The following is a 23,869-nucleotide window of genomic DNA, read 5'->3' on the forward strand; positions in this document are numbered from 1 at the left end:
CGCCGCGTGGACCCGAAGTAAGTACTTTTAGTTCGATATAGGAAACGTCGACTTCAGCTACGCTATTCTCGTAGCTGAAGTTACGTTTCCTATATCGATTCCCCACCCCAGTGTGGACCAGCCCTGAGATTTAATTAAATTGGAGAAGTAGGACCGTTTAGCTAGGAAGACAGCAGATACTGCTGACCCTTATCTTTCTCTCTACATGACCACCAGTACTTAACTTCATTACCAGAACACTACTAGACTTCCAAATTAATTAATGAAATTGTGAGGTACTCCTGCTATCAAGAGGATGCTTTGAATATCAACAGGAAAAATGGAACTTCAGATGAGCTACCATGGACTTTATATGTTCCTGCTAATAGGATAGACACTATGGTTTAAAACAGGGGTTGGCAACCTCTGGCACGCGGCTCGCCAGGGTAAGCACCCTGGCGGGCCGGGCCGGTTTGTTTGCCTGCCGCGTCCGCAGGTTCGGCCGATTGCGGTTCCCACTGGCCACAGTTCGCCGCTCCAGGCCAATGGGGGCGGCGGGAAGCCGTGGCCAGCACATCCTTCGGCCCGCGCTGCTTCCCGCAGCCCCCATTGGCCTGGAGCAGCGAACCGCGGCCAGTGGGAGCTGCGATCGGCCAAACCTGCAGACGCGTCAGGTAAACAAACTGGCCCGGCCCCCCAGGGTGCTTACCCTGGCAAGCCGCGTGCCAGAAGTTGCCGACCCTGGTTTAAAATATTGATTCCTTACAAGAAAATTTATGGAGACTTAAATAAATGGCACAGATTTTCCCCCAAAAGGGACAGGGAGAGTGAAACATTAAAAGTGAATGTAAGTCCTTGAGTACTGTATATTCAAAATTCTCTTTCTGTTCCCATTAATTTATTCTATTTCATTTAAATCTGTTCTTTAGGGTGGGAAAATGGGAAAGAAATCCTGTGGCAGAGCCAGAGTCAGAGTACCAAGAGTGTGTTCACTGAAGGCTCAGGTTTGAACACAGACAATCTTCACTAGAGTTTTAGGTTTACGTCAAGGGCTCTACTTTAACCAACATGATACAAACGTGGCAAAAAGTGTTTGGCTGCAGTCTCAATTAATCCCCAGATGAAAGTGCCTCCCTGAGTTGATTAAGAATTAACCCTTAAGCCCCATGCCTGAACTGGGAAATAAGACATAGTCCCTGACCCAAAGAGCTTACAAATTACATCAGAAAAATATTGAAAATGAAAATAGTAAACACAGGGACAAGTGAAACAAACAACGAAAGATTGAATTACAAATGAATCCAGAATGAGGGCTAGTGAATGTCAATGGAGAAAAGTAAGTTGAAAATAATGAGTTTGGAGAACAGTAAAGACTCTTGGTCTCCTGGAAGAGGGATGTAATTCCAGCTATAGGGAGTACCATGAAAAAGTGGGAAGAGGAGTGGGAGGAGGAGCCAAGAGAACAACTAAGTTTGAAGAATGAGTAGACTAGAGAGCATGTATTAAGGAGGACCAGTAAATGAGACTTCATCAATCTACCCATATCTTATGTTGCAAAACACATTTAAGTCCACTACAGTGGGCGGGGGGAAATCAATATTTAATGGTTTTGTTCGTTTATTTTATTTTCAAGGCTGAATTGATTTTATGGAGCAAAGTAGCTTTGAAATCAGTGAAAAAACTTTAATGTAAAGAGACTGGGTAGATTAGGGCATCTGTTTTCATTCATAGCTATTCCAGAACAAGATATTGCTACATTTTGAGGAAACACAAATTGCTTCTATCCAGATAGCACCAAAACTCTGATATACAATTAAAATGAATAAACTTTAATTTTTGAGGTGATGGATGAGTGTTCTAAGTTTAAAGGATTTCCAGATGTACCCTCAATCTTAACTCTTCTCAAAGACTGATAGGAAGTGACAGAACAGCAGCAAAGTTGTTCTCAGCCAACATGAATATCATTTACAGACTACATGCGGGCATCTCTGGCTGATATTTGGGGGAAGAGATTTTGAGAGACAAAGGAATCTAGCTATTTTAGGTCAGATAGGCTAAACATTAAGTCTTTTTACAGCAGATTGACTTAATCAAAATTGTTTATTTATATTGGACACTGAGCTTGCTCTCAGAGTGATTGAGGCTTGGCTCCTCTCAGTATTCTTCTCTAAATTCTCTAGGAATAGCACAACCCATTTGTGGGTTTCTGAGAAGATACGTCTACTGATTAATCCTAACAGTTAATCCTTTTTAATCTACTAATTAATCCTTTTCTTAAATCTTATCTTGTTAAACTAGAGTTGATATCATTTGGAAAACATATAATGTATTGGACTTCTACTACATAAAACAAAAAAGTCCATCATGCTCCCTTAATAGAAAAAGAGACTGCTATCATTAACACTAGAAGTCACCACAGTCTCAAGGGATTAGGAATTGGTTAATGGCTTTGGGGAACCAAACACTATAGAGATGAGCATTTAAAAAATTGCTAGAATGCAGAATTTGAAGATACTGTTTATTAAGGTGAATAAAGAATAGTTACTTAACTTACTGTAACTGTAGCTCTTCAAGATGTATTGTCCAAATAGACAGTACTCTTGGTGTAAGAACCTGCAAGGCTAGAACCTGAGGCCATGGGGTGTTCTGGGGGTGCTGATGCCTCTTCTGCATCACCACTGGAGGTTTAGGCTGGGCTCCCAAGAGAGGACCCTGTAAGGCTAGGCTCAGCAGGAAGTATCATCCAGTAGGACATGAGCGGTGGCGCTTCACAGCCCACTGACTGGCCAGTACCAGTACTTAAATCAGGAAGTCATGACAGGGAACTGTCTGAGCAACAACACAGATTGCCTGTCTGTATTTGCTACAGACCCTGCTTGTGACAGACCTGAGACTCCGGCTTCCAATCCTGGTTTGTCCTCAATTTTGCTCTTCAATTGCTGTCTGTAACCTGGCACCCAACCCCAATCTCCCGATAATCTGACACTGTTTGCCTTCTAACGGCTGAACCTCGGTCTGTCCTCTGGTCTATCTGAGACTCTGACCTCCCAATACCTGCCTTGGCCTCCTCTTGCTTCAACCACTAGGTCTGATCGCCCATGTCCCAGTCATGACCGTTTGCTCAGACCACCTTTGCCCCCTCCCAAAGCCATCCAACCCCTCCACAGAAAATGGAAGGGACAGGCTGCCCTCCAACCAATGGCTCCCCAAGGACCAAGTCACCCATCTGCAGGCAGAGAATCTTGCACTACAGACCCACATTACTCAGTGTGCACTCAAAGCACAGATCCTGCACAAGCAACTAGTCCAGTTGTAGGCTCAGGTGGCACAGCTCACCGCCAAAGCACGGACCCTACACAAGCAGCTCATCCACTCATATGGAGAAGTTGTGACACTATGTGCCTGCACAGACCACACATCACCCCCATGGTGCCATTGCTCGAACAGTTCAATGGGCATCACTGAAAATTCCAGGGTTTTCTGAACCAATTAAGGCTGCTCTTCCTGTTCCTCCCCCAAGCATACCCCACAGACCAGACTAAGGGGGCGCTAGTAGTCAGTTTGCTCTCCAGTGAAGTGCTCAACTGGGCCTCCCCCATGCTGGAGCAGAACAATGTAGTGCTCTCTAACTGGGATGCCTTCCTGCAAGCCTTTGCAACCATGGTTGATGACATGTAATGTGTCTGCTCTGCAGAGGCTGCCCTCCAGAAGCTTCACCAGAGGCATGAGGCAGCCAGCTCCTACGCCACCCATTTCCAACGGCTCGTGGCTGATGCTGAATGGACTGAGCAGCCACCTTTACCAGTTCTGGTGGGGGCTCAATGATGAGGTGAAACCATGGTATCTCCTCAAATTTCCTGTTGCTACTGGGTTTGGGGCAGGCACAGCAGATCCCCCATCAACTAGCAATGACAGACTCTGGGGCTGCTGCCAACTTTATAGATGTTGAGTCAACCAAAACACTCCAGATCCCCATTCAGCCAAAACCCACACTGGACCTGGTGAAGATGATTGATGGGTCACCCCTATCGTCAGGTCCAGTGACTCAAGAGACTATCCCCTTAAAGGCAGTAGTGGAAAAGCACCGAGAAACAATATGCTTGGATCTGTTCCACTTTCCATTCTTCCCGATTATTCCTGGGTTTCCAAGCAGAGCGGCATGACCCATTTATCTCCTGGTGTTGGATGAGCACTAGCTTCCCTCCAAATACTGTCAGAAAGCATGCCTCCAATGAAGCAACCAATCCTCAAGTGACCTGCACCCAGGACGGGAGGAGGCCCTCAGAAGCAGAATCCTGGATGGTGGTGGCTAGCCAGATGGAAGTGACTTTAGGCCAGAACCTTAGCTTCCCTGACAAGTACCGCAACTACCTGGATGTGTGAGAGAAGGAGAATGCAGACTTACTACCCCCACGCAGAAACTATGACTGCCCAATAGATCTCCAACCTGGGACAAAGGTGCCTTATGAATGGATATACTCTGTGTCTGAACCAGAGCTGGAGGCGCTACATGGCTATATGCGGGAAAACCTTGCCAAGGGCTTCATTCAGCAATCCACCTCTCCAGCGGGGGCACCATTCCTCTTTGTGAAGGAGGAGGATGGGTCACTACGCCTCTATGTAGACCAGAGGTGGCCAACCTGAGCCTGAGAAGGAGCCAGAATTTACCAATGTACATTGCCAAAGAGCCACAGTAATATGTCAGCAGCCCCCCCCCCCCCATCAGCTCCCCCACCCCTGCTCCCATCGCCTCCCACCCACTGGCAGCCCCGCTGATCAGCACCTCCCCGCACCTCCTGATCAGCTGTTTCGAGGTGTGCAGGAGGCTCTGGGGGGGAAGGGGGAGGAGCGAGGGCACTGCAGGCTGAGGAGAGGAGGCTGGAAGGGGTGGAGTGGAGGCAGGGCCTGTGGCAGAGCCAGGGTTTGAGCAGTGAGCATCCCCCAGCACATTGGAAAGCTGGCACCTGTATCTCCAGGCCCGGAGTCGGTGCCTATATAAGGAGCCTCATATTAACTTCTGAAGAGGCGCATGTGGCTCCGGAGCCACAGATTGGCCACCCCTGGTGTAGACTATCGTGCATTGAACCAAGTGACTATTTGAAACCGGTACCCCTTCCCCTCATTCCAGAATTGCTGGACCACCTGAGGACTGCCAGGATCATCACAAAACTTGATCTTCAGAAGGTACACAATCTAGCGCACATAAGGCCTGGGGATGAATGGAAGACTAATTTTCATACCTGATATGGGCACTTTGAATACTTGGTGATGCCGTTTGGCTTAACCAATGCCCCTGCAACATTTCAACATTTTGTAAATTATGTACAAAATGGACTATATAGAGGGTTGCCACCCGTCCGGGTTTTACGCGGACTGTCTGGTTTTTGGCTTCTGTGTTTGGGTGCCATAGGTGATTGTCTACCTCAATGAATAACTGTTTTTTTCTGAGAGCTTAGAGCAGCACTACCACCATGTTCAGTCTGTCCTGGGGAGACTACAGAAGCATGGTTTGTATGCCAAGCTGGAAAAGTCTACCTTCGACCAGGCCACCATGGAACTTTTGGGGTACATCATCTCCCCGGAGGGAATTCAGATGGATACACAAAAGTTGGAACCCCTCTGCAAGTAGACAGCACCCGTCACCTTCCGGGAATTTCGGTGCTTCCTGGGCTTTGCAAATTTTTATAGGAGATTCATCACCAACTTCTCCCAACTAATAACTCCCCTGACTTCCCTCTGCAAAGCAGTGCGATTCACTTGGTCACCAAAGCCCAAACTTTTGACCAGTTAAAGGCTGCCTTACCCAAAGTCCTGATCCTGGCACACCTTGACCAGACTCTTCCTTTCAGAGTGGAAGCAGATGCATCCAATATGGCCTTAGGGAGCAGTACTCTTGCAGCGACTTAGACCTCAGTCAGTCTTATGCTCTTGTGCATTCTATGTGTTTTTGAAAAGTTTTTGAAAAGTTACCCCTGCAGAGATGAACTACAAAATACTGGACAAACAGCTGTTTATTATAAAAACAGCATTTGAAGAATGGCATCACCACCTTAAGGGAGCTTGGCACTCAATACAGGTCTTCATTGACCAGAAGAACCTCAAGTACCTTTACAAGGGCCAAGTGACAGAGACAGTTAAGATGGGCCCTGTTCTTTTCTCAGTTCGAGTTCATGATTACCTGCCACTTGGGAAAACGAAATGGGAAAGCCAATGCTTTATCTCTGAAGGAGGAATACTACAGGAGAAGCGAAGAACTGACTTCTGAGTCCCCCTACCACCTCAAGCCTGGTAACTTTGCCAATGCCACAGTTTATCAAGACCTGCTCTCCCTCATCTGATCCACCTTGAAAGAAGCCCCACTTGCCCAAGGGATATAGTTCATGCCATTCTGTGCTGGATGGAATAACATATTTTGAGCACATATATGAACCCCCAGGGCATCCCCAACTAGAGGTGCTATGGCTGTGTCAGGATGCTCCACTGGTAGGTTACTTTGGTTGGTGGAAGACCTCCGGCATGGTTGGCCATTTTCTCTGGTCGCCCTGCATGCGGGCTAAGGTCCAAGGATACATGGACTCCTGTGAGTGCTGTGCACATACCAAGACATCCCAAAACAGACCCCTTGGCACATTAGTATCCCTGGAAACTCCAAACAGGCACTCGTCTGCCAACAGCCTAGACTTTACTGTGGAACTCCCAGCATTTGATGGCTACACCGTAATCTTAACAGTTGTGGACCACCTGACCAAAAAGGCGCACTTCAGCCCCTGCAACCAGCTACCCTCTGCCGAGACTACTGCCCAAATCCTGCTGCACAATGTGGCCTGACTCCATGGAATCCCAGACCACACAGTTTCTGAACAAGGCCCGTGGTTCACCTCTCGTTTCTGGTGCAAAGCTTTCAGACTACCAGATAGCTGCAGATCTACCTCCACCACATACCACCCCCAGACAGATGGACAAACTGAATGGTTGAACCAAGTACTAGAGAACTATTTGAGGTGTTTCGTAAATTATCATCAAGACAACTGTTCCATGCACTTGCCATATGCAGTTTTCTTACAACAATGCTGCTCATGCCTTCATGGCTCGGAGTCCCTTCTTCGCTAATTACAGGTTCCACACCTGTTTCACCTGGTGTTACCAGCAGCCTCCCCAAAGCCTGACACCACCGATTGGGTCCAACAGATTCATCGTATTTAGGAAAAGCTGAAGAACCGCCTAGAATAGGCGAAGAAGGCTACAAAAGGCATGCAGACAACCAAGTCAAGAAACTCCAGTATTTATGGTAGGCCAGAAGGTATGGCTTGCTGCCAAGCACCTCCAGACCCGGCAACCATCCTGCAAATTGGACCACCAGTTCCTCGGACCCTTCCCGATATGCCAGCAGATTAACCCACTTACCTTCGAACTCCAGCTTCCCCAGTCTCTCAAAATACACCCAGTTTTACATGTTTCCCTTCTGAAGCCATACATGGAGAACCCCTTCCCTGATTGAACCACACTGCCCGCCTCCACCAGTTGAAATACCTGGTCATGAGAAATATGAAATACAGCCCATCCTCGATTCCAGATGTACATGTGGCCACCTGTATTATCTGGTGGACTGGGAAGGCATCAGCCCCGAAGAACACACTTGGGAGCCTTCCACATCCACATACCCCAAACTGGTGGAAGCATTCCACAATGCTCACCTGGACCACTACCAACCTGAAGGGCGGTCTGAAGGAGGGGATGATGTAAGAACCTGCAGGGCTGGAACCTGGGACCCTGGGGTGTTCTGGGCTGCATCGCCACTACAGGCTTAAGCTGGTCTCCCAGAGGATGGCCCTGTGAGGCTGGGCTTGAAAGTACCACCCAGCCAGACCTGAGTGGTGGCCCCTCACAGCCCACTGATTGGCCAGTACCAGAACTTAAACCAGGCAGCCACGAAGGGGAGCTGTCTGAGCAACAAAACAGACTGCATGCCTGTCTCTGCTCCAGTTCCTGATTGCAATAGACCCGAGACTCCGGCTTCTGACCCTGATTTGTCCTTGACTTTGATCTTCAATTGCTCTCTGTAACCTGCTGCCTGCCCCCAATCTCCTGGTAACCTGACCCCACCCACCATCTCAGTTTGCCCTCTGTCCTGTTTCAGACTCTTACCTCCCGATAGCCTGACTCTGCCAGCCTCCTGACACCTGAACCTCTGTCTGCCCTCTGGCCCATCTCAGTACCTGACTCAGCCTGACTCCCTACTCCTGTTCTGACCACTAGATCTAATCACCTTTGTCCCATTCATGACACTTGGTATGCAAGTGCCCCCTGCACACGAGATCAGATTCTTTAGACCAACAGGGTCCAACAGGGCTGCACCTGTGTCCTAAATATCTCCGGGCCCCTCCCCATCACTCTCACATACACACCCAAAAGCATAAAGAGTGGAGCGTGCCAGACCATCTCTTAGTTCTTTTGCCAGTATAGAATCCCAAAAAGGTAGGGCTCAGTAGAAGTGGAAAAGGAGGGCAGGTCATAGAATACATGTGGACAAAACATATCAAAGAACCACAGTTCTTGTAAGATAAGTAGTTGTTTTTTCTTCTTCAAGTGATCATCCACATGGATTCCACTCTTGGCAACTAACAAGCAGTTATCTGTTTGCTTGGAGGTGGATAGCAGGAGTCTTAAACAATAACTGCAGGATAGCCCTATCAAAGCAGGTATCTAGTCTGGAAGCCTCTACCAAAGAACAGTATTCTTGGAAATAATGTGTGGATAGAACTCCAAGTGGCTGCCCTACAGATTTCAGAAATAGAGATATTTTTCAAACAGGCATCAGAGGTTGCCTGGACACTAGTGGAATAAGCGCCAATGTGTTTAGGTAGTTCTAACCTAGCTAACTCCTAACAAATCCCTATACAGTTGCAAGCCCACTTAAATAATTTAAGAGAACATTGCTTGACCCGTAACCCTCTCTGCACGTCCAGCAACAGTCTTGGTGTCCCTGAATGGTTTTGTCTTAACAATATAAAAAGACAGTGAGGCTGGGAGAAGAAAATGGTAGATAAATAAATTGATTTACATGGAGTTCTGAAACTCCCTTAGGCAGGAATTTGGGATGAGGCCTGAGAGTGACTCTGTCCTTATGAAACACCGTAACACCATAAGGGCCTGAGTCTTCCTAACCTTTTTGCTGATGTAATAGTTACTATAAAGCCTATCTTCACAGATAAGTAGTAAAGGGAACAGGTTTCTAACATTTCAAAGGTGGCATGCATCAATCCTGTCAATATTACACTGAGGTCCCAAGAGGGAAGGGACTTCTGAACTGAGGGGGAAAAAACATGAATAGGCCCTTTAAGGTTCCTTAGCATTGACGTGAAGAAATACAGAGTGGCCATGGATAGGAAGGTGATGTGCAGATAACTGCTGCTACATGGAATCTTATGGAGCTGATAGAAACTTCAGATTGTTTCAGGGCTAATAGGTAGTCCAATATTGCTGAAAGGGTGATGGGAGACAGCTGAGATGACCAAATAGAAAACCTCTCCCATTTAGCTTTATAAGTCAGTCTGGTTGAGGGCTTCCTGCTTTGAAACAGAACATTCTGAACTTCAGCTGTACTGCTTCTTTCAGTGGACGTTATCCAGTCAGCATCTAGGCTTTCAGATGTAACAAAGCTGGCTCCAGGTGTAGGATCTGCCTGTTGTTCCGTGAGACTATGTTGGGTAAGGCAGATAAGGTGATGGGACGGGATGTGAGTTTCATCAGATCTGAATACCAGAACTGCCTCAATCAGGGGTCGGCAACCTTTCAGAAGTGGTGTGCCAAGTCTTCATTTATTCACTCTAATTTAAGGTTTCGCATGCCAGAAATACATTTTAATGTTTTTAGAAGGTCTCTTTCTATAAGTCTATAATATATAACTAAATTATTGTTGTATGTAAAGTAAATAAGATTTTTTAAAATGTTTAAGAAGCTTCATTTAAAATTAAATTAAAATGCAGATCCCTCCAGACCGCTGGTCAGGACCCAGGCAGTGTGAGTGCCACTGAAAATCAGCTCACATGTCGTCTTTGGCACACGTGCCATAGGTTGCCTACCCCTGGCCTAAATCATGCAAAGGCTTTTGTAATCATTGGTCCTGCAACTTGTTTCAGTTTCCTCATAACCCTTGGTATCATGGGGATTAGTGCAAGGCATACTTTAGTCCTAGTGACCAAAATGACAAACTTCTTGTTCTGGTCTACAGCAAACAGGTCCATTTCTGGGAATCCCCACTTGCGACAGATGTTTTTCAGGACTGAGGTTTTTGACAGACCATTTGTGGATGTCTGAGGACTGCCTGTTGGGTTGATCTGCCATAGTGCTCTGAAGACCAGGAAGGAGCAGAGCCACTGGTAGTGATGGTTTGATTTGGAATGCACCAACTCCAAAGCCAAAAAGCCTCCTCGCAGAGCAGAGATGATCTTGCTGCTCCTTCCTTATCTGTTGACATAATGCAAAGTTGTGGTGTTGTCTATGAGCACTTGGATTGTGGATCCCTGGAGTAGCAGAAAAATGCCTTGCATCCCAGATTAAGCAAGGAGAGGACTTTTTATCAGACCATGACCAGCATGTCCATGCAGTGTCTGCCTGCCAGATACACTGATTTCGAACTACCCTTGTATAGAGCGTAAGTGAAGTCTGGCAAACTGTGTCATGTAGATGCGTGAAACCATGTGTCCAACAGGAATAGCGGGGGCTAACAACCTAACTAGTTTTTAAGATGGAACTTGATAAATTAACAGGATTATATAACATGGTTTTTTTTTTGTGATCCAGTCCCCTGCCACCAATTACCCAGCAGGTCCCTTCCACTTCCAATTCTTGTGACAGAAGCCTGAGGCATGCTCCTACTGATACTTTTTGGTGAGTCTCAAGTTGGTTGATGAGGTTTACTATCAACTGGAATCTTTTCTGTGACAGGTAAGCTCTCGCTGACATGGAATCTAATCCTGCTCCTATGAACTCTATGCTTTGAGTCGAAGTACGGATTTTTCTCTGTTGACTTTTGAGGCCCAGTGAGGCAAACAGCTTTAAGATTACTTGGATCAAGTTGGTCACATGTTGGGGTGCTCTTCCTTGAATCAGCCAGAATTCCTGAATTCCTTGTCTCCTTAGATGAGTTGCAATGACTCCCAAGTAATTAGTGAATACCCTTGGTGCTGTGGAAAGACCAAAGGATAGGATCTTCTACTGGTAGGGAATGTTCTTACTGGAATTTGAGGTATTTCTTGTGGGCAGGATGAACACGTACAAAAATGGGCATCTTGCAGGTCAAGAGCTGTAAACCTGTTTTGAGGATCTAATGAGGAAATTATGAAGCCTAGAGTCACCATTCTGAGTTTAAAACAATGGAGGAATTTGTTGAGATTTCAGAAGTCCAGAATGGGACACAAAACCCCTTTATTCTTTGGGATGATAAAATAATGAAAATAAAAACCCCTTTCCCTGAACTCTAAGGGCACCTCCTCCACTGCTCCAAGTTGTAGAAAGGAGTCAACTTCTTGTTTTAACCCCCCTGAAAAGGGTCCCTTCAAAGGAGTGGGGAAAAGGGGAAAGAGGTAGAAAGGGACTGGAATTGGATAGAATACCTCTTGTTTACAATTTCCTCGACCCACTAGTTCAAGGTGCTATGAGTCCAAACTTCCCAAAAATAAAAAAGAAGTTTCCCAAACAGGGGGACCGAAAGGAAGAAACTCTCTGGATGTTTTGCCAGACTCTTGACACTGGCATCAAACCTGCAGTTTATTTAGATTGTAAGCTCTTTAGGGCAGAAAACTTTTTGTTCCATGTTTGTATAGTGACTAGCACAATGGAGCCCTGTTTCTTGATTAGGGCTCCTAGACACTTTGGTATTACACAGATAAATAATAAATAATCATAAAGGCAGAGATTTGTTGCTGCTGGAATCTCTACTTCTTTCTCAGAGGCTCTGAAATCTTTAGAGGCTGGTAGCAGCACTGGGCAGAACAAAGCTGCCTAAAAGAACGTTGTCTTTTTTGCTTTCTTCTTGGGGTTGCAACATTGAGGTCTAGGGAACAGAGCCACCTTAGAATCCTTTAAGGAATAGGGGGCCTCATCCATCTTTGAATTTAAAAAGTTAATTGCCCTCAAAGGGAAGGTCCTTAATGTTTGTTGTTTGAGCCTCCCTGGAAATCCCCCAGAAAGATCTTCTCATAGCCATTAATGTAGCCACATGCTGCTATGTTGGACATGTCCAGTGCAACCTGTACAGATCTGAGGGCTATCAGCTATCCTTCAGACATGATGGTCTTTTAGCTCCTTTCTGTGATCTTGAGATAGCCTATCCACAAATTGAGACAGTTTGTCCAGCTGAAATAATTGTATTGGACAGAAGCACTTGATAATTAGCCATGCGCATCTGGAAGATGGCAGATTAATAGACTTTGCCTTCAAACAGGTTCAGGCTCTTTGGGACTTTCTTCCTAGGTGTAGATTTGGGAGCTCTTACCACAAGTGATCCTGGTACTGGCTGGGAATAAGTCCACAAGTTTCTTGGAAAGGACTTGGTATCTCTTCTCAGCTCACTTGGATGTGGCCAGAATTAATGCTGGTGTACCTCAGGTCTTTCACAATGTCCAACCGTCCCTCATTTATAGGCATGGCAAGCTTGCCATGCATAGAAGGATGCAAGATGTCCAGGAGTTTGTGAGGCTTCTCCTGCACCACTTCCAGAGGCTCTGCCATATGCGTGATGAGTTCCTGGAATGCCTTTAACTCATTGACTGAAGAAGGCATCAAGGGACCACAATGGGAGAGGATGAGGAGACTGAAGTGGGGACAAGTTGTTCTTCCCCTTGTAGATGTTGTCCTTGTTATTTTCTTCAGGTTGCCTCTCCAGAATCGGAAGCTGCACTAACTGACATGGCTATGTTGGTTTATATTGCCTCTTTGAGGAGGAGGATCTATCTCTAGAGAGGTCCAATGATATAGGCTTGTGGGAATACAGCTGCACCGCACCCCCACCTCCAGGCATCTAGTAGGGCTAAGGCAAGTATGGGTACTGAAAGGGGAAACACATAGGGATGTACCAGGACAGATGTTCCCTATGAGCCCTAGGTAGCTTCCTGCTGCTCCTTATAGATTCCTTCACAGGAATTCATAGATTCTCTTCCTGCCTCCCACTGTGCTAGCCAAGGAGAAGAGTCCCTACACTGCCCCAGCGGGGATGAAGAAAAGGAGTACACCTCTTCAAAAAAAAAAAAAAAAAAAAAAAAGGATCATCCCATCAGCCCCCTGGTTCTGTTGTGCTCTCTCTAATTGGGCAGGGAGTGAAATTGGAACAGCAGATAACCTCCTTTACCTGCCATACCAATGACATGATAGCTGATGGTTTAGTTATCACCATACTCAACCTCTCATAAGAATAAAAGAATAACAGTTAGCTCTTAGCACTTTTCAGCACTATATCTCAAAGTGCTTTACAAAGGCGGTAAGCATCATTACCCCCATTAACCGCAGTTTCACAAATGAGGAGACTGTGGCACAAAAGGTCAAGTGACTTGCCCAGAATCACCCAACAGGCCAATGGTCAAGTAGGAACAGAACTCAGGTGTTCTGAGTCCCAGTTTATCCATGCAGCTATACAGCTTCACATCCAGAAGGGAAGCCTCTGGTACCAGGCCCACAGATAAATCACTTGATCCTATATATGCCCTGGCTAACAATGCACTGGGCACTGAGAACCACGGTGTGGGGGTTATGCCAGGTACCCAGGCTCCAGGTGCTGAAAGTTCAGTACCAAAAGAGATGCAGTTCCCAGGTTTAATTGATACCATCAGCACTCTCAACAGTCACCAGCATGCCAGAGGGACCTTTTTCTCAGGATGTGGGATGCCTTTTGATATTTGAGTCTGAGATGAGTCAGACTTCTGAGTCTTGTGCCTAGACTCAGCTGACATTCGAGAGAGTCACTTATGCCTCAGCTCAACAAAGCGGGTACAGAAGCAGACAACTGAGGTCTCTTAGTCAGTGTAACCCAGAAGCTCAGGGGGAATCTCAGCTCACCAGGGTTCTCATGGAGATCCACGACCACAGGACTGGTGTCCAGCTGTGTCCTTCCTTTTGGTGTCTGAGGAGGCTTACCTAGAGAGCTCCAGGAGGAACAATTTTAAGTTGCTTTCTCTAGCTTCTGGGGTCCATTTAGAGAAGAAGCAACATATAGTATTGTTACCTTTTTTTTACCTAATCGGGTAGTCGAAGTTTGGGCCTTGGGGATATTCCAGCTGGGAGCAGAAATTGGTTACAGTCAGGTATTTCTTTGATGCTGTTTTGTTTATTTGCAAATAATGTACAAAGGAATCAAACAGCAGGAAACAGCTTCTTTTGTTTATAGCACCAAGAACATTTTTTTCAGCCTGCACCCCCCCCAGGTTTCTTCCAGGGTCAGACACCATGCTTTCAGCTGCTCCTTCCACCTGTTTCTGTCTCCTAGTCTCTCTCAGTTTCTGAGTGTTCTACCTTTTTCCTCACACACAAAACATTAACAATACTTAGCAAAAGCCCTCTTCCCATTCAGTACAAACTCCTGGGTGGGTTCACAGCCTTCTTTTGACTTAGGTGGGGGGGTTCTGATTAACTCATCCTGACAATTATGTTAATTGAAGGGTGTATTCACATTTAATCTCAAAGAGGTTTGTGATCAAAGCAATCTCCAGTACCTCTCAACACAACAGTACATTGCTCGGGAATGGGTCCTTCTCCTAAACAAAACAGGCACCTAGAGTGCCCATCATTAAGTGGCATTGAAGCCATGAGGGACAAGTTTTAAATCTCAAAGATTTTGCCACTGCTAGAGCCCCAGTTTGGGGTGCATGTTCTAACCTAAAATCTAGAAACTGACTAAAATTAGAATTCGTATTTGTGTGCCTGTATGTTGCCAATAGGCAACAAGACTAACAACACTAAACCAGCACAATGCACAGAGAAGCAGGCACCTCACTGTTAAGGATGTTAAGAATGAACTGAGGAATGGCTGGGCCCATTCCATCTTTTATGCTCTCAGGTGGGGGGAATGAGGGTACACAGTTGTGGCCCCAACAGACACTGTTAGCCAAAGGAATCCAATCTCATGTGCATGGGACACCTGAGCATCAAGAGTGGAATCCATGTGCACAATCACTCAAAGAAGAACCAAAATTTATCAGCTTTACAATTAGGTGTATTATTTTTGTGTCTTCTTGGAACATATAATATGCTTTATTACAGCTGTTGTTCCAATTTTATAAGTTAGCTACCCTCATGTATTTTTGTGTGTGCACATGTGCATACACCTGCCCGTCTTCTGTTTCTTTCTTTTTGCGGCTATACTTCTTAACATCAGGTTAAAACGGATTAAGCTAAAAGAAATGTTAATACATATCCACTGATTTCCATTAGCTATTGACTGCTTCCTCCAACAAGATTTAGATTTTTAAACTGGAGCCCCAGCATGCTCTTAACTAAAATGAATGGGAGATTTGCAATTGGCCTCAATGGGACCAGAAGTAAGCCATTACGCTTTTTCAGCAAAGGTTTGCTTAACATTAAAGACAGTATGCAAAAACTTAAAATTGGAGTGCACAATCTCACATCTCTCATGGTGATGAATAACACAGAAAGAGCATATTTTTAGGGTGGGTTGGGGGAGGAGAGGGAATGAAAAGCGTGAAGAGGGAAAGATGATCTTTTATACTTTAGCTTTTGCCTCCCTCCTCCAGCACAAGATCTCTAGTCCTGCAAAACACTTAAGCACATACTTAAGTTTAGCCCTGTTGAAATCAATAAGACTACTCATGTGCTTAAAGTTATACACTTATTTTAGTGCTATGCTGGAATGAATCTATGTATTTACAACCTCATACAGCTAGTGTCTGTTATTACCACTTGTGTTATATATCTAGAGTGTAATCAGGTTTATAATTGTAATTCAGCCCCTTCAGGGTAATTTAGTCAGAGTTTGAAATACCTATATACTTGAAATCTTTTCTAAGCGCACCTCCTCAGTAATGCACCTATCCTGCATCAGAGTGGTCAATGGCAAACAAATGAAAAACTTTTGTCATTTCCAAAGCATTCTGTATGTGGCCCCCTTTATCAAAATTTCTTGTGTACTGTAGCAAATCTATAGATAGGGTCCCATAATAGTATTCCTGCAACCAATACATTTATTTTTACAGGCAGCATCCACATGTAAACTCAATTCTAGTAGATTTTTCAGAACAATCTGGATTAACCTGACAATTGTGTTTTCATATTTAGAAATTAAAACTGCCCTTTACAGCCTTAAAAACATTTTAAGATGGCAAGAATCATCGCTATGTCAGCTCTCCAGTATTTATTCCAAATAGTTTTGAAATAAAAAGTTCTACAATGAAGATCTGCTAAGAGGTTTGGCAGGGGAGGAGGGAACCAAACTCAAAAACTTGTTAGTGAGTCAGTGGTCAACTTCAGGCAGAGGAAATTGGCTTTTGCCTTCAGCTCTCAAAAACAAAAATCAGAAAAGGAAAAGAATTGGAGGTGAATTAGATATCACCAAATCCTATCACTCAGGACTTGAGAAACTGACTTACTGACTTCCTAATGATGAGTAGGAAATTTGCCCTGATGAGAGGGATAGGCCTAAAGTATTAGTTTCTTTTAAATCTAAGCACTGATTTTTTTAAAATAATAAAATTTACAACCCTTATAGTTGCAAATTTTCATAATGTGAAATGATGTAATGCTGCCTTCCTGAATTTTCAGACAAAATACTCCAGAACTTCTGCTGCTGTTCACAGATTTGTTAGTAACAGCAGAGTCAGAAACAGAAATCACTGGTCAGTTTCACCATTTCTGTGCAGAACCCTGTGGGCACCACTGAAAATTACAGGAATTGTGTTAATCTTACTCTGTTGTTGCTTGGGAAATTATTCTGAACCAAGCTAGACACAGTAGCTATTCATCTAAAAGACCCCAAAAAACAAAAAACAGAAAAACAGAGTAGAGGAAACCTCCTTCCTCACAGCAGCAAGCAGGTTCAGAGAAGAAAAAAAGAAAAATCCCCATTTCTCTTCAAGCAACTGGCTGGCAAAGGTCAAATTTGCAAGACACCTACCAGCCAGACTAATACTAAAGATGAGGAGGGTCAAGGACAGCACCTGAATAGAAATGCAAGCACTCTTGCCTTCCCTAGTTTGGGGGTGGAAGAAAACCTAGGGCCCTCATTAGACCTTTGATCCTAAACCATTAAAGTCAAATGGGAGATTTGCCTTTGACTTAAATGAGCATAGGATCAATCCGTAAGGTAATTTATTTTGGCTCTTCCGTCTTTTGTATTAGCTCTGTCCAGTAGGTTTACCCCTCTGATTAGCAGGCATATGGTAAATTTTTCAACCTCTGCCAACACACCCATACGTCCCACTGTGGGGGAAAAGCACCCTGAAGTCCCTGGTTTAGAGGTTTGCTGATTAACTGCTGAAAGATCCAGATTACTGAAGATATGAACAACTATTTGTGTGTGTTGGTGAACCAAATAGTTTCTCTTCTAAGTCTAATTTTGCCCATGAGTTCTTTTATACTATTTTTGTTCCTTATTAAATGTTTGTAAATACTAATGTAAATAACTCTCTAATGTTCCACTTTATTCAGAAAGAGTGTGGCTTGTAAGTAAAGGTATATAAAGAATCACACAGAATGTAAAAATCTGATCCCGCTCCCACTGAAATCAATTCATGGAGTTTTGTCACTGAGTGAAGTGGGGCAAGGTTGAGGCGTCAACTCTGAATTAATCCACCTCTGATGCAGAGGAGGGAGTCAGGGAAATACATTCTGCCCAAAGGAGACAACAAAAAATGGGTGCTGAGAAAAATTTGAGATCCTTTTCACAATATAGATGAGTCTTATTAGGTCTCGGCACAGCATAAGTAGTGGAGAGGCTACTGTTGAATACAACTTTCCTGTCCATTATGCAAGTGGGGTGGCCTGACCCCAGAATCAAATTGCCATTCTTTCACTAGGATGGCGGGGAGGGGGAGTCTCTCTGGGTTTGTTTTTCCTTCCATCCATCTTCCCTTTTTAATCTTTGTTCTTCAGAGCTACTCTGTCCTTTTTAATGTTTTACTTAACTGTGCTATGCCTGTTTGGTGTAGAGTTAAATTCAGATGAAAATATTTAATATCTATTCACTTTAGATTTGTTGATAAGATACTTTAAATGAATGACTTGACCCTGAGGTGAGGTGGGAGAGACAAAGAGAGAGTATAGGAGGAAATTCTCATAATTTTGACACTGAAAACTTGTCAAGGGCTATTATAAGTAATATATTAGACTGAAAATTGTAAAACGTACCTAACATTTTTTCTTTATTTTACTTAAGAAAAATTTAAGAAACATAAAAAAATGGTGTTGATAGCAGCATATAATATAGATATACCTCCAGGAAAACACGTGACCCTGGGATCAGTCTATGGGTATGTCTACACTTACCCGGTAGTTCGGCGGCGAGCGATCGAACTTCTGGGTTCGACTTATCGTGTCTTGTCTGGACGCGATAAGTCGAACCAGGAAGTGCTCGCCGTCGACTGCGGTACTCCAGCTAGACGAAAGGAGTACCGCGGAGTCAACGGGGGAGCCTGCCTGCCGCGTGTGGACCGAGGTAAGATCGAACTAAGGTACTTCGAACTTCAGCTACGTTATTCACGTAGCTGAAGTTGCGTACCTTAGTTCGATTTGGGGGGTTAGTGTAGACCAAGCCTACATGTCCATTACACTTGATTTAAAAAAAAAAGGAAAAAAAAAAAAAGGTATGCATAGTTTTCCACAGTTCAAAAATTCTCCATCACTAATAGACTTCTTGTGCAGAATTTCTGTCACCAGAACTCATTTTCTAAGACAAGACCCAACTGTGTAAACTCATGCTACAGTATTTTAAGAAATATTAATATTAATCCAATTTTAACATGGAAAAAAATGTTTAAAAAGCACAGCTAGTAACAAATCTTCTAGATACTTAAGCATAGATAACTAGATGTGACAGTATATAGTTAAACTAAACAATTTTGCATTCTACAAACTTTCCCAGATATTGGTCTCTATCACAGTGTGTGATCATATGTGTGTGTGAGAGAGACAGCAATCGCCAATTTTTTTAAAGCGTTCAGTATAAAAAAAGCTATGTTGCAACCATCGCAAATTCCTCTTAGGAAACATTATAGCAAATTCACATATTTCTTGTTTCAAAACTATACTCTTTTATAACAGCAATTAACTTTAATATAATTATTTGTCACAGTCTACCGTGATTAAATAAATACTTTACATCAGTTGAGTCAAACATCCTTCTTATTCCTATGGTTTTCAAATCAACACAACTTCATTCATATGTTGGAAAGAGGTTTCCCTCTGTAGGGATACTCTTCTTGATCTGATGACAAATGTTCTCAGTAGAACCAGAGTCAGACATCTATTCTGGGGAAAATACCATAACGAAGACAAAACCAACATTTTACAGACCTAGGGAAGGAAAAATATCTAGTAATGCATCTTGCTCTACTGATAAGGAACTTGAAAACATCTAGTGCAAAAATTCTGAAAGGTGTGTGTGTGTGTGTATATATATATATATATAAAAATGACACTCCACAGCAGTAGCCAAGTTTACTTCTGAATTCTAAATTATTTTCATCCATAAATGTAGCCAACAAAAATACTGTGTAGTAATCACTCAGTCAATGGTTTAAAAGCGATCCACCTGAAATGTTGTACATTCATAAGGTGATCCTTACACGAGTAGTACAGATTTCCAGCTGCTAGCTGTAATGAATGGGAGATGGAATGTATTTAAATCAAATAGCACCATCTAGCAGGCCCCCCATAACTTCACGTAGGAGGGTAGTTATTACTTGGTGATAGCTCAGTTTGACAGGCCTCACTTGTAGAAGAATATTAAGGATTTTTATAATGCAAATTAAAGTAGTACTGCCTTATTGGTACAAAAGTTTGGAGGAAAAGTAAAATAGAAAAAGATATAAATTTTAAAGTTTCAGACCAAAGATTAAAAAAAAACAATACTGCAAAATCTTCATAATGCAAGCCATACAGGAAGTAAAACTAAACTATATCTATAAGGTCATCATTCTGAAAGTCAGATTCATCTGAGGATCCCCTTACAGATTCAACAGCAAGATAATATTAGTTGGTTGGATTTTAGCAATTTGCAAAGTAGATGACACACAGTGATAAGTACCAGGCACAAGACAGCTGAAATTCTTCTACAATTTCTCTACACAAGTCAAACAAAATTATGTTTGTCCTAATGTATGAGTATTTAACTCTTTTTGCAAAATATTTTTGCAAGAAGCACCAACAGTTGATTAGTCTGTCCAAGTTCTGTCTCAAACCCCATACCAGCAATTCTCATTTCTTGTCAACAGTTCCCTATTACAAAGTTATACATATAGTTCCCAAACATCACGCAATAACAGTGCTTTAAATCTCTTCAAGCATCTCCCTCTCCTTTGTCTCTCAGCAAAGATGCCTGGCCTGCTACTGCTCTAGGAAGTGTGTGTGTGCCAGCCTCTGGAATTAGGAAGTGCTGCTCCTCTAAAATACTGCAACAAGAAAAACTTTTAGGTGAAGGTTCAAGACAAACCGCCTGAAGGAAACTCATCAGTCATGCCTGGACTATTCAGTTTCATGTTAAACGCAATTCTAGGGTGGTGTGCAATGTGATGTGCAATGTGATTTCTGCACAAGACATATACAAATAGTTTTTCTGGCTGGAGGTCCCCTTGCCCCCTCAACGGCTTTATCCTGAGCTTTCACAGGCTGCAGCAGACGGACTGAATGGTCCTGGCCATACGAACTGAAGCCACATACTATACTCTTCCTTCTCCCCCTCTGCTGTACTAAGCCCATCACACATGGGCTCTTCCTCCTCCTTCACAGTAAGCACCGCCTGTCTGTGCTTCACTAATCTTAATAATGCAAACCAAGGCTGCAAGTACAGCAAACTTAAAGGGATACCATCAACTTGAAAGTCACATTTCTGTCTAAGCATGTTGTACCTACTATAATTACCAGTAATATCTAACAGTACTATAACTGAAGGAAGCTAGTCAAGTCACTTTATTTCTCCATATTTTTCCAGTTTATTTATTTTGTGCATTTGGTTGTGCTGTGTATAGTCAATTTCACTGTTTCCCCTGTACATCCAGTCAGTTTCTCCCTCTCTGAAAAGATATTTGTAAACATAACCAGGTGAACAGAAATACACCTATACAATTTATTTTAAAGGATGTTTTTAAAAAGATCAAGCTATGATATTCAAAGGGGGCTCCTCAAAAACATTTTTTTAAGATTAGTCAGTTTTTATAAATTCAAGTTCTTGGTGTCCCTTTAACCTCTGTGTTGGGGATACAGGGGAAAGGGATGCCTCATTGACATAGGACAGAGAGCCATCTAAATTGTCACTGGCTGCACTGTTGGCACCATCCCACCACACACATACAACTACACAAAAGCCCCCCACAAAAAAGTCAGTACCATCTCCCCTTCTTCCCCAAACCAACAGGCGCTCATAATATCTCTGTATTCCTCCTACACAACCCCCTTTTCCCTTTCTCCTCAAACCACAACATCCCCACTAATCCCTTTTCCCCACCCACAACCCCAGTTTCACTCCCAAAGAACAATACACACACACACACAGCCCTTCCTCCCCTACACACAGTAACCCGCTCTCCTGCCCCCACCCTAGGGAGGGATGTGGCTGGGAGAACACATCAGGGCTCTGGCGGGGAAGGGCAGGGGGAGATACTAGGTCCTGATAAAAAGTTGAGAGCTGCAGAGTTACAGGCAGCACAGGGAGCTTCTGCCTCTCCCACCACAGCGGCGCCCCCCAGCAGCACAGGCTAGGCTCTTTGTTACCAAAGTTAGTCCAACACTTCCCACCGGCACAGACCCCCTTTGGGGACGGGGGCAGGGGAGGGGGGACCTCCCCCAACCTTCCGCTCCCTGCCCTAGACCCTGACCCTCCAAAGCGAGGGGCTCAGCCGCGCTGCACCCCCACCCCACAATGCGCGGGGCTCAGCCATCACCTGCCTTTCACCCCGCGACGGGCGAGGGGTTCGGGCGCCTCCTGTCCCACCTCCCTGCCAAGCGCGGGGAACTCAGACGCTCCTGCCTCCGCCACCCCCCAGAAGCGAGAGCAGCTCACAACCCTCCTGGCCCCTTCCCCCACCTTGCCAGCGAGGGGCTCGTACACCCAACTCCTAACCCTCGGGTCCTCCGCACCCCAAGCCCTGGCTGCCCCACTCCGGCTCCCCGCTGGCTCCCCTCCGCTCCGCGAGCGTGCGCGCGACCCCCTCTCCGGCGAGCAGGAAAGTTACTTTGTGCAGGGTCTGTGCGGGTGTGTGCGCCCCCCGCCCAGTCCGACTGTGCGGTCCGGCGGGCTGTACTCACTTCTCCCTGGCCTGGCTGTCGGACGGGACGCTGCTGTTGCTCTTGCCTTTGCCGTACATGCCTGCAGAGCGCTCCGACTGTCACGCACCTGTCAACCCATCACAGCCTCCCCGGGAACAGCCCCGTCACCATGGAGACACTGCCACACACACACCCCATTGGCCCGCTGCACGTTCGGGCACGCCCCCAACACAGTGATTGACAGGCGGAGACCAGGACAGGCTGCTCCCTCCTCCTCCCCGCTTCCCCCCCCCCCCGGCTCCTCCTCCCCCTCCCCTCTCGCGCTCTCCCTTCCTCGGCGCAAGGGGGAATTTGAAACCGTTCTAGAAGGATTTTAAACAACTGGCTGTTCTGTGCGCTCGGCAACCCCCCTCCGCCGCTGCCGGAGAGGGAGCGCGCTGGGGAGAGAGGGAAAGTGCGGACTGGACTCCGCAGCCAGCGGCACCCGGCAGCTTCAGGCCCTCCCCCCACCGCCCAGCCAGCGGCACTGACAGCTTCAGCCCCCTCTCCCCACGGCCATCTAATCAACCGTCCTCTCCCCCTCCCCCCTGCTCTACCACCCACAGGCCGCCGCGCCGGGCAACGAGACCTGCCCCACGGCTCAGCCAGCGGCATGAGCGTTACCCCGGCCCTGGTGTTCAGCGGGGGAAGTGAGGCCCCCACACAGCCGCCTCAGCCCCCCCGCTCAGCACCCCCACAGCCAGCCTCAGCCCCCCTCCAACAGCCGCCTCAGCCCCACAGCCAGCCTCAGCCCCCCACTGCTTAGCCCCCCCCGCTCAGCACCCCCACAGCCAGCCTCAGCCCCCCACTGCTCAGCCGCCCCGACAGACAGCCTCAGCCCCCCACTGCTCAGCCCCCTGCTCCCTCTACTCAGCCCCCACCACAGCCAGGCTCAGCCCCCTGCCCCCAACTGCTCAGCCCCCACCACAGCCAGGCTCAGCCCCCAGCCCCCCACTGCTCAGTCCCTAGCACAGCCAGCCTTAGCCCTCCCTCCACTGCTCAGCCCCTGCCCCCCCACAGCTCAGCCCCCCGCACAGCCAGCCTCAGCCCTGTGCCCCCCCTTCCCCCCCCCCCCCCCCCCCCCAGTTCCCTTCCCCCCCCCCCCCCCCCGCTCAACCCCATGCCCACCCCATGGCTCAGCCCCCAGCACAGGCTGTCTCTGTCCATCCCCTGTCCTCCCCGCACTTCACAGTGACTAACACAACCAGTCTCAGCCCCCTCACCCCCCACTCCCCTGCTCAGCATGGCCTGCCTCAGACCCCTGTCCTCTTCCAAAACTTTTTTTTTTTTTAACAATTTCCTGTTACAACTGTGGATAGTCTTGTTCTGGGGCCTAATTCATGATTTTGAATGTTTGGGGTTTGCAATACTACTTACATTTGGAAGGTGTTTGATGGAGAGCAACAGTCTAGCCCTGCCCTGCCTG

At 45.8% G+C, this 23,869-nt stretch overlaps 1 protein-coding gene across 1 annotated transcript in view; it reads right to left on the minus strand.

Moving 5' to 3' along the window:
• Nucleotides 1-22,512, minus strand: part of SSBP2 (single stranded DNA binding protein 2) — a 283,155-nt gene extending 260,643 nt beyond the window's left edge. Inside the window, exon 1 of the mRNA XM_024217035.3 lies at nucleotides 22,444-22,512. Within this exon, the coding sequence (XP_024072803.1) occupies nucleotides 22,444-22,502 (59 nt within the window). The 5' untranslated portion in view covers nucleotides 22,503-22,512. The remainder of the gene's footprint in view (nucleotides 1-22,443) is intronic.
• Between the last annotated feature and the right edge of the window lie 1,357 nt (nucleotides 22,513-23,869).

Source organism: Terrapene carolina, unplaced genomic scaffold (assembly GCF_002925995.2).
Source record: "Terrapene carolina triunguis isolate 2854851 unplaced genomic scaffold, T_m_triunguis-2.0 Scaffold69, whole genome shotgun sequence".
Classification (NCBI taxonomy): domain Eukaryota; kingdom Metazoa; phylum Chordata; order Testudines; family Emydidae; genus Terrapene; species Terrapene triunguis.